Below are 11,301 nucleotides of genomic sequence, written 5' to 3' on the forward strand. Positions count from 1 at the left end.
ACATCTCTCACTCCTTTCACGTGATATCTACAAAGAGATCCTGGAAGAGATTTTGCCTACGAATTCTTGAATTTTTCCCGGGTTATTCTTTCTCTCCCTTTTCCCTCTCCCCCCCCCCCTCCCCCAGGTGTTCTGTTGGAAATTCTTCAGCGGGACTTTATTCTTAATAATAATAATAATTCTTGCATGCGATACAGCGGCTTATCACATCGTCGAGACGCTTCAAAAAGGTCTTGGCGGGATATACCGTAAAGTGGACGGACGTAAAGTGTGTTCTGTGGGTAAAACCCGGCAGCCGGTCGCGCACAGCAGTGTCCCACAAACAGCCGTGGATCGAGTGACCGATTTTTAAACAAAATTTTGGGCTCAAGTGGTCATTATTCGTGTGTGAGCTTTGGCCGCCCAATACGGGGATCTGCCAGTGATGTCTCCTGCCCTCGCCTCCGCCCTAAATGCACCTTTCTCCCTCTCTTTACCCACCTCTCCTCCCTTTCCTCTTTCCTCCTCCTTCAGAGAGAGATAAGGTCTCCTTGAACATATTCAAGACTGAGATAGATAGATTTCTTATTGCAAAAGGGATGAACGGATACGGGGATACGGCAGCGTCAGGTTATTAGCCGGAGTTAGATTAGAAGGTCAGCCATGATTGAATGGCGGGGCAGAGGCTCGAAGGGCCGAGTGGCCTCCTCCTGCTCCTACATGTTATGCTATGTTAAGGTCAATGGCGAACCTGGCCTTTTTTGACTGAATTTAGCTAACGCAGCACAAACAGGACATTGAACCCCGTGACCTTCCCATTTTGTGCAGCTCAAAACTACCGAGTGGATAAACTTGCTGAGTCAGCGTGGTTGGATTGTGGCAGTGGTAGTTTGTGGGATGGGGAGGGAGGGAGGGAGGGAGAGAGAGCGCTTACATTGTTCTTCTTCATGGAAGCATAGAATTATACAATACAGAAAGAGGCCATTCGGCCCATCGTGTCTGTGCCGGCTTAAAAACACAACACGACATTGTTCCCGTTAAAAATAAAGTCACAGTGGGCAGGATCTAACGTGGTCGGCAACGTGTGGAGGTGAAGAGTGACAATGGAAAAGCAAAGCGGAGAAACTAAGAGATCATTTGATCACAGTAACAAGAACCACAACAATCCTTGTGTTTGGTGAAGCGCCCTTATCAAGTCGGATGGACACCTCAAAGCGCTTCACGGGAATTGCTGCGAAGTAGAGCAACTGTGCGTATGTGTGGGCAAACGGCGGCAGTATATTTGCAAGGAACTTTAGATGCAATGATTGGGAAAGAGCTTGAAGGATTAGAGACATGTTTACGCCAAGGGCTGATAGAATGCGGTGTCACCAGAGGCTGCTGAAGCCAAGCTGGTTGCGCAATGTAAAAGGGAATGAGGTAAACACTTGAAGAATAAAGTTACAAAAGGCTACGGGGAAGGAGCAGGGAAATGGGAATATAGCAGACGGCTCCAGTGGCAGCTAACAAGGCCCAGCACAGGATAATGTGATCGGCCAAATGGGCTCCTGTGCTGAAATAACCCACGGTTTGTCATTCCGTGCAGCACGTGGCGATAGGGCAATGTGCACTGATAACAGTGCCTTTCACGCAGGGCATCATCTCAGAGCGCTCAACGGTGGCGCTGACCGTAAGCACGAAGGTCAAAGAGAAAGGTCTCTTTGGGTTTGATCCGAAAATGAGGGGGTGGGGGGTGGGGTTGGGTTATTAATGGTAATCCGCGCATTTGATACAGCACCGTATCGAGTGGTCGAGGCGCCTCAAATTACTACCCAGGATTTAATAAAATAATGATAATAATCCTGACGTTTGATAAAGTGCCTTTCACGTCAGGAGGACGTCTCAAAGTGCTTCGCAGGAATGCACTGGCGAGTGCAGTGACCGTGTACTTTGCAGGTGAATTCAGCGATCAATTTTGCACGCAGACGTGACTGATTGACTGATTTGCCGTGTCAATCCTCCACCCCCCCCACCGCCCCCACCGGAGGTGGAACGGAGGAGAAAAAGGAAGCGTCTTGGTTAGAATAATTAGAATAATTCTCTCTTACGTGGGCTTATCACATCTGTCTGGGTTGGACGGGCTGCCATGGAAACAGTCGAGCTGTGGAGGTTGGAGAGGTGGTGGTGGACGGGGGTGGTGGGGGGGGGAGGAGCAGTTATGTAGACTTACACAGCTGTGTGTGCTTTCAGGAATGTTGGGCCCAACACAAGAGAAGCTGTTCCTATTCAGTTCCTCTGCTCTGCTTAAAGGCAGTTGTGGGTTTGGTTTGGTCTTCCCCAGTTGGCCGTTGGTTTGTGGGACGTCGCCGTGCGCGAATCGCCTGCCGTGTTTCGCCTAGAAGTTCGCACAGTCACCAGGCTTTGTGGCGAAATCCCACCACGTTATAGCGCCCCTGGTGAGAGGATAGCGCCCTCGGAGCGCTTGACAGTGGCGGAGCAAAGATGGGGTGTAAGGAGAGAGAGAGAGAGAGAAAAAAATACATTTTTAAATTAACACGCATATTTACGTCAAAAATCAAAACGTCGGTGGCCAGGTCCACTCGGTGACATGTAGCGTTTGCGGATTCCCATTAAAATGATGAGTTGGCCTGTCAGTGCGCAGACACCCGATCTCTGCCGGTGGTCTGTGCCCGAATTAAAACTAAAAACGTCCCGTGCTTCAGCCGTTGAGAATTCGTCTCCTCCCCGACAGCTGTTCTCGGTGGTGCAATCGGGAGATGTGCAGAAACAATCCTCGGCTTTGGCTCGCGAGGCCCCGACCAGCTCTCACCGCTCAGTGCCTGTTAACCCCGCAAAAGCCAACACGCTGACGGGTCGGGGGTTCCCAGCTGGACGAGCAGTGGGGAGCTCGCCTGCCGGCCGGCCAGCGCTCTCCGGCAGTTACCCCCCCACCCCGAATACACACACTCAGGGGGTCCCCAAACCATTGCTCTCGCCGGCTTGCACTTCAACCTCCCCTTGTAAAACAGACATCAAGACTTTTTGACCTGCGGAGACGTACAGAAAGGGGGGGTGGGGGAGAGGGGTGGGGGAGGGGGGGTAGGGGGAGAGGATCCGCTCATCACCACAGCACTGAACAAACAAGAAACAGTAACCGTGACCGAAGGCCTGGCTGGCCTTGAGCAGTTACTGCAGGTGTTTCACAGACACTAACACACATACACAGACCAACGTACAGACACGCGCACACATACACAGACCAACATGCACGCGCACATGTATCCGTGCGCACGGTGGACATGCACACATAGAATGGCACACGCGCACGACAGGTCCATGCGCATACAGACACACGAGATACATGTGTAGACGCGCACACAGAGACACACAACTCACATTTATACAGAGCCCTTCACGGGGTGGGTGGGTGGGAGGGGGAGGGGGGGCTGGGGGGTGCACGCAGGCTTATTGCAAGGCAACGTGGTGTGACCTACATCAAAGCGTGTTGCACGCAAAGGGGCCCAGATGTACTTTGATCCTGTGGAAACACTTGTGTTTACTGCTGCACTTTGCTCAACAGGTGGCTCTCGCTTTTGTTTATTTTCTGATCCTCGCCAGCAATTGCGAGCTCTGCGTTTGCAGCAGAGCGGTGGCGGGGAGTCACGAAAATCGGGTATTTATAGCTCCCGAGAGAATCGGTGGCTTCCTGTTGTGACCGATGTTAACCATCACCAAACAGTCACTGGACAACATCAACGACAGCTTGCCCTGGCCACTCCCCGTAATGATGCAACTTGATAATAATCCTTGCGTTTGATAAAGAGTAGTGCCTTACCACATCGTTGAGACTTCTTAAAAGCGCTTCACAGGATGGACTGTGAGACGTGTTGAAGACGTGATAAGGCGCTATATCAAATGCAAGATTATTATTATTATTATTATTATTACTGTGAAGTGAATTGACTTGTGTATTTTGTCGGCCAAATGATGTAACTTGCACAGTTAGACAGACGGGACCTCGGTTTAACATCTCACCCACAGGACGGCATCGACAGTACCGATTTGTAGAACGCCTTTCACCTCCACAATGCAGGGCACCCCCTGGGGCTGCCTCGGAGCATCGTAGCCTATGCTACGTAGCCATGCGGGGCTCGAACCCACAACCTTCTGACTCGAGTGATGGGAGTGGGGGAGGGAGGGTGGGGGAAAAAAGAGCGCTGCCGGCTGAGCCCGGCCGACACCGAAGGCATCCGTGCATCCAGCTCGATTTGCTTCGATCACGCTTCCGACGTGAAAGGCGCGACATAAAAGCTATTGCTGCGGCGGCGACATCGGCGCGTTCTGGAGGCAGTCAGTTTGGATGGCGAGGGCAGGGTGCGCTGTATCTTACAGCCTCAGGGCGGTGCTCTCTGTTCAATTGACTGCTCCAAACATGACGTGGCAGCTGAGTGCTCAACACAAGAGTCGGCGCCCTGGGAATGGAGTTTTTAACAGTAAAAATAGAACAGCGGGCGTTGGGCAACAGCCTAACGCGTAGCCACCCTGCCCGAGGGCACGAGATAAACGCAAGCTGTTGCTGTTGCTGTAGAGCCGGAGGTTACGGTTTTACGTCGAGACGCAAAACACACACACACACACACACGCACTACAAAGTTATATTCGCTGAAACGCCAATTAATACCCGGAAATGTGCAGTTTGCGACTTAAATCACCGGTCACCACCTTTTGTTTTAGTTTGTACACAACATCCCATCCGCCTGTCCGGGCAGACGTCACTGCGCGCGAAGAGAGGAGGAGTTTTTTTTTCTTCCCGGCAACCTGCCTCGACGCTGCCCTGGAGTCCAAACGGGTCGTTTGTTCCGTGGCAGATTGCCGTGCGCAAGTGGGCCGTCACGTTCGTCCACGAGATACATAATGAATACGCTTGAACCTGCAGAAGAGCTACCAGACTGAGACAAGCCACATCCACTTTTGCTCGACGTGGAGCGCAAACGGGTCGACAACAGAGGGAGCTATTGTGTAGGCGAAGGGAAATGGTAACTGGGGTCACTTCAATCGTGGTAATTACCGCTGATAAGTTACCGCTGTGGCACAATCAATCGGCTGCCGCGTTTCGCCCACAAAATATGCCGTCAATCCACGTGACTGTACATTTTGGGAGAAAATGGAAGTCAGGAGGAAAAGATTATCCGAGATTACTCGATGCCTTTTGCCGCCCACGATCTGCACTGATGTTTTCCGTGACGAGAACATTTGGGAAGCAGGATTTGGTGCATCAAATTAACGGTCATTCCAAAGGGACCTTGTCCTGAAGCCTTGCTTGATGTTGTTTGAATCAAATGAGCCGTTAAAAAGCTGCTGGCTTTTGTACGCGCAGCTGGACAAACACTGCACGCTCGACAATCGCCCCCGTGTTTGGCATTGCACCTTATCGAGTCATCGCGGTGTCTCAAAAGAGCTCCACAGCAATTTCCACTGCGTGAATACATCTCAGTGCGACATTGGTCCGCGATCCAAACTCCGTACAGTTGCCCTAACCTTGCCGTCTTCGCTAGCTACAACATACTGACCGTTACCCTGTAGCTTTACTTTGTTAAACGCTGTTAAAGGATTTTGCTGCAATGGGGAGGGAGGGAGGGAGGCAGAAAAGACAAAGGAATCACAGTTAAAGAAGCATTGGGAGTGGGACTTCTGGCAAACAATTGGCCGAGTGTTCAAATCACAAATGCCATTTAGTCACATTGCTGTGCAGAGCCCCACCCCCCCCCCACCCCCCCAAACACCCCCACCCTACGCTGGTCTACCATCGGTGGCGTATTCCACGAAGGTCAACAAAGTCCGCAACTGTCTCACGCAGCAACTGGTCACGTATAGAGGTCCTCTGCATGGACCAAGCCAGACTCTTCGTCGAGTAGGCAGAAACGGCGCATGAAACGTTTTAAGACATTTCACCTTCACAGCCGTTGACTCATACGCGAGGATTATATTCATGACTACGTCTTTACAAGGGGAACCGTGCGCCATTCGGTTTTTGCGTGGTTGATTTTAACCATTCCCGGGACGCCGCTGTGCGTGATATTGGCCGGCACGCTTCCCAACCCCCCCTCCCCCATCACCCCCCACGAAAACACGCAGTCACTACACTTTTCCGGCGACACTACACTTGGGAGAACGAAGTGGTCGCACGCGCATTCGAACCGCCTCGCACCCTCCGACGCACGGTTTACCGTTTTAAAAGAAAGGTTTCGAAAGAAGAAACGAGGAAACGCTTTTGGTGGAAATTTCTGTTCTTTTAAAAAGCGTCCCCGCCCGCGCTCGACGGCGAGAGAGGACTTTCCCTTGAAAGTTCCCAAATACATCAGGCCTCGGTCCGCAACACGACTTGCTCACGCGATGCAGTGCTTCGATGGAGAAACCGTATAAAAATAATTCTGGCGATACCCTCAGCCCATTGCTCTAACCCACCCACTCACACTTCCTCCACCACCACATACTTTGCAAGAGAGAGTGCACATTGAGACTGGGTCTAACCTGAACTCAAGAGACCCCCCCCCCCCCACCCCCCGATTAAGATTAAGAATCGCTCCACAGCTTGTTGCGCTTTCCCCTTTTGCCCCCAAAATACACAGTCGCTTAATACACTTATTCTGCCACTGCTATAAGCGTTCTGAGACGCTACCCTTCTGTCGGTGGCGCAATAGAAATGCAAGTTGTTGTCGTCCACAACTGGAGTTTGATAATCAGGCGAATAAATTAAGAGTGACACAGATTTCTTTTCCCACAGAAGGTTTAGCGCCCCGCGAACTTTTTTTTCCCCCTTGCTGCACGATGTGCTTCACTCCTGGTACCAAAGTTCCCTTTGCTCTGCGCTCCCATCCCAAGACTCAATAAAGACCCTCCCTCCGACCAATAGACTGGGCACAAAAACACCACATTTGACCACGTTTTTCCACGCAGGTGTACAGTATAAGAACTGATCAACATTGGAAGTGAAACTCGGATTCGTCAGTTCAAGAAATATCTCTGAAAAAATAGATAGCTTTCCATCTTTTGACCTCTTCCCCCCCCCACCCCATCCTCGACCCCCAACCCCTTTACAAGAATTCACCCAAATACAATAGCTTTGACATCTTTGTACAGTATGTACACACACACACACACACAAACACACGTGCGAGAGTTAAATGGCAGCCATCATGGCATTTCCTGAACAAAACGAGGGGACGTCCTCCTGACGTGAAAGGCGCTTTATAAATGGAATCTTGTTGTTGTTGTTGAAAGCCGAGGGTTAACTGGCTGTCCTGCTTATTCTGCCGTTCCTAAGTCCCTGGTGCACTTTGATGTGTTTGGATAAGTGGTCGCTGCGAGCGAACTTCTTCTCACAGATGTGACATTGATATGGTTTCACTCCCGAGTGCGAGCGCTTATGCCGGGAGAGTTCGTCCGATCGAGAGAACCTGAAAGATTGGGAAAGACTGGGTTAAGCAGAGGTGGTGGTGGCCATTCAGGAAATAATAATAATAATCCTTGCATTTGATACAGCGCCTTATCCCATCGTTGAGACGTCTCAAAGCGCTTCACAGAATATACCATAAAGGGGATTGACTGCATATTTTGAGAAGGTGGAACATTTAACTTTCGGAAAGTTTGGTTCATTTGTATGTAAATCCCCAGCAAAAGGGCGGAACCCCCCCCCCCCCCCCCCACCGCACAGCTACACACACAGATACAGACACAGAGTTCCTCACCAAACACCAAAATCTTGAATCAGAACATTTGAAACTTTAATATCACTTTTTCTCAAGTATTTAATTCCCTTTTAGAGATTGTGTGCGTCTCTCTCTCTCTCTGCCTCTAACTGTGTGTGTGTGTGTGTGAGTGTGAGAGAGAGAGCGATAGATAGGATCATTGGAGAAGCAAACACACACTAATATGATTGTGCAAATGGCTCCCTAATGAGCCATAGATTTCTATTCTTCTATACTGTGCAAACCAGGTTCTTGCAAACCGTGCACATTCTGTAACAGGAATCCTTGGTATGTCTTTGTGACAGAGGGCTGTCGTGTTTATTTGGTGTTCTGTGTGCGTATTCCTTCGCTATACAGCTTAGTGAACACAATAGCCTGAACATCTTTGCCTACCTGGCTATCACAGCAGCAAATCGGTGCAAAACACCTCAAAGAGATTCACAAGGAGTTACTGTAAAGTGCAGGGCCTGGGTATAGTGTATGTTTGTAGGCAATTTGTGTAGTGCAATCCCCACAAATAAAATGGAGTGAATAACTAATTTTACGGGGGGCGGGGGGAGAAAAGAGGGAAAAGAGAGTTAGCCAGGACAGCTTTTTTTTTAAATACAGCGTCTTTTGAAACTGAAAGTGATTCACTAGGAGCTACAGTGAAGCGTAGTGACTGTAGAATAATAATAATCATAATAATATCCTTGCATTTGATAGTGCCCTATTACATTGAGACCCTCAAAGCGCTTCGCGGAATACGTGGTAAAACGGGTTGGCTGTATATTTTGTGGGTGAAACGCGGCAGCCAATTGCGTACAGCAGCGTCCAACCGGCAGTCGTGGATTGAGCGGCCAAATCAGAGTTAAGGGATTATTACCCAACGGAAAGCGAGGAGTGGAAGGGGCGCGACTCACCTCCAGCCGCAGTCTGGCCAGGTGCAGGCATAAGGTTTCTCTCCCGTGTGCCGCCGGTTGTGGGCTTTCAAGTGGCTGCTTTTGCTGTACATTTTGCTGCAGCCAGGGAACGAGCACTTGTGCACACGGATCACCTCGGCCGAGGGCGACTTGGGGAGCCGCTGGGACTGTTCCACCGCGGCGCCCAGCACCGTCGCCGCCCGGGAGGCCATGGGCGAGGGGGCGATCCTCACGAACTGCCGGGCGGGGCTGTTGGGCGGGGCGGGGGCCACCGCGGGGAGCAGGGCGAACGCGTGCCCTTGAACGCTGAGGATCAGCGGAGTCGGCACTTTCACGCTGGGGGCGGGCAGGGGCACGGGGACTGGTTGGAGCTGCACAATGATGGGAACGCCTCTTCCTCCTCCTCCTCCGCCTCCCCCCACCACGAGCGGCGGAGAGACCCCGGCCCCACAGTCTCCGTCCGCAGTCCGGGAAAACTCCCGCCCGTTACTGTTACCCGAAGACGACGATAACAGACCTCGGTTCGTCTTCAACGAGGAGTCGTTGGAGGCAGCCTCCGCCTCGCCCTCTCCCTCTCCTCTCCCTCGCCCTCTCCCTCCCGCCATGCTCTCCGAAGCCGAGAGTCTCTCCTCCGACAGCCCCTCTCGCACCAGCTCCATCTTCTCCTTCAGGAACTCCTCGATCTCCTCCAGGGTGGGAATGAAGTTGCCAGGCGCCGCCCGGCAAAAGTCGGGCATTTTGACGTGAGCCTCGAGGGCAGCAGCGAGCTGGTCGGAGGCTTTAGCCCGTCGAGGGTCTTGCTCGCGTCTGGCCAGGCGGACACAGACCCCCAAGGCGGGGCCGGAGGTCTCACTGGGGCTGCGACTGCTGCAGCCGCTGGTTCCCTGGGAGTCCAGGCTGGAGCAGGGGCTTGAAGCCTCGCTGACATCTTCATCCACCAAGGTTGGGGTCAATGCTCTGTCCCGCCCGTCACTCGCGCCGTTGTTTCCCGAAGACGCCGTCAGCAAGTCGGTGACGGACAGCGGCTCGCTGTGGCTTAAAGAGACCATTTGTTTCTTCCGAAAGACACACACACACACACTCGGACGCGAACAGATGAATAAAACCGCCACAAACGGCTCACGATGACAACGGTACCGGCCAACCACACAGGACGAAAAGCCAGCTCAACGTTAGCCTCCGCGCCTCGTATCGTTCAACGGCCGTGGGATTCATCTGCAAGCAAACGCGAAGAGGAGAAGAAATTAAGACAAAGGATTTTCTTAAAAAAAAACAACACACAAGAAAGATTACCGCACGCGCGCGCACAAAAACACATGCGTACGATAATGCGGCCTCATTCAATGCAAATCACAACGCAAAGTACACGTCTAGCTCAGTTGGCAGCTTTCTCACCTCTGAGTCGGATGTTTGTGGGTGCTAAAAAAAAACCCACGTTTGGACTTTCTGAGCTCACACAGTCTAGATTGACGCTCCCATACAGTCTGGGTGTGTGCGCCGAAATCGCTGCTTTATCAGAGGTGCCGTCCTTCGCATGAGACGTTAAAACGAGGTCCCCAACGCACTATTGGAAAAAAGAAGGTTAGTTTCTCCCGGTGTCCTGGCTGACTAACTCCCAGTGCGCCTACAAATACACAGTACAAGGCACCGTATCAAACGCAAGGATGATTATAATTATTTTCCCAACGGATCCGTTTCCCCTTCCCTGGATAGCCCTGAGGCACAGAAGCTAACCACAGCGCTCGCACAGCAAAACTTGTCTGACGGCTAATTCGCCACGGTCTATGATGCAATCCATGTGAATCAGCGTCATTTACCGAGCGAGAAACCAAATGTCAGGCGAATAGAAAGATAGTTCTGTGCAATTCACATGGATTGATGCCAGGGGTGAACTCAACAGGTTCATCTGAGGAACCCTCGGCACATTTGATCTCCATAATACCAGCGGTTACATGATTCCATTACAGCAATAGACACAGCACAATAACTTAATTTAAAACCTTTATCTAGCACAAATAATATTTTACTAAGAGCAAACTAGCAGTGAGTGCAAGAGGACGTGGAAGTTTTTTTTCACACTGAACTGCAAGCAGACCACTGGTTAAGTGTGCAGTTGTGATGAAGAGACAAGAAGGGCAGATGGTGTTCAGATGCAGTTAAGAACCAGACAGCCTCAGGAAGTCATAAATCGCACGGCTTAGATAAGTCGCAAATACCCACCTCGAAAACCCCTAAAAAAAAATGGGCAGGAAATGGAGATATCGTTCAAGAAGATGGTTAGAGCGCGAGCCAGCGATGCGACTGCGAATCTCAGAAGACAAAACGTGCAAGATACAATAAAGACAGAAACATAAATGACAGTCAAACGTAAGACTCCTCAAAGGCACCTGGTCACCGAGGTTTACCTTTTATGGCACATGTGGCTGGACCTAATCAGAAGCAAATAGTTAGCGCTCCTCACAACTTCCTAAAACCCTCGGTATTTCTCAGCTTTTCAAGGCAATGGATCCACCCTTCCCGTTTTATAATGCATCAGCTTGAAACGTTGCAAACCTCTATGCTATTTCTCATTTTAAAACACAATTCAACGTATGCTGAAAATTAGCTGGGGAGATGTGGGGTGGGAGGAGAGGGGGTGTGGGATGAATGATACTTGGTTGTTGGGGTTGTCACTGCCCAGAAAATCAATAGTA

General features: G+C 51.0%; 1 protein-coding gene across 1 annotated transcript; it reads right to left on the minus strand.

The window, feature by feature from the left end:
• Positions 1-6,227: 6,227 nt before the first annotated feature.
• Positions 6,228-9,818, minus strand: LOC103182463 (Krueppel-like factor 15). Its single transcript, XM_007899492.2, has 2 exons — positions 8,609-9,818; positions 6,228-7,415 (listed from the first exon to the last, which is right to left on the minus strand). The coding sequence occupies exons 1-2, from the start codon at positions 9,655-9,657 to the stop codon at positions 7,247-7,249; spliced, it is 1,218 nt and encodes a 405-aa protein (XP_007897683.2). The 5' UTR covers positions 9,658-9,818; the 3' UTR covers positions 6,228-7,246.
• Positions 9,819-11,301: the final 1,483 nt, after the last annotated feature.

The sequence above is a fragment of the Callorhinchus milii genome, unplaced genomic scaffold (assembly GCF_018977255.1).
Source record: "Callorhinchus milii isolate IMCB2004 unplaced genomic scaffold, IMCB_Cmil_1.0 Scaffold19, whole genome shotgun sequence".
Lineage (NCBI taxonomy): Eukaryota > Metazoa > Chordata > Chondrichthyes > Chimaeriformes > Callorhinchidae > Callorhinchus > Callorhinchus milii.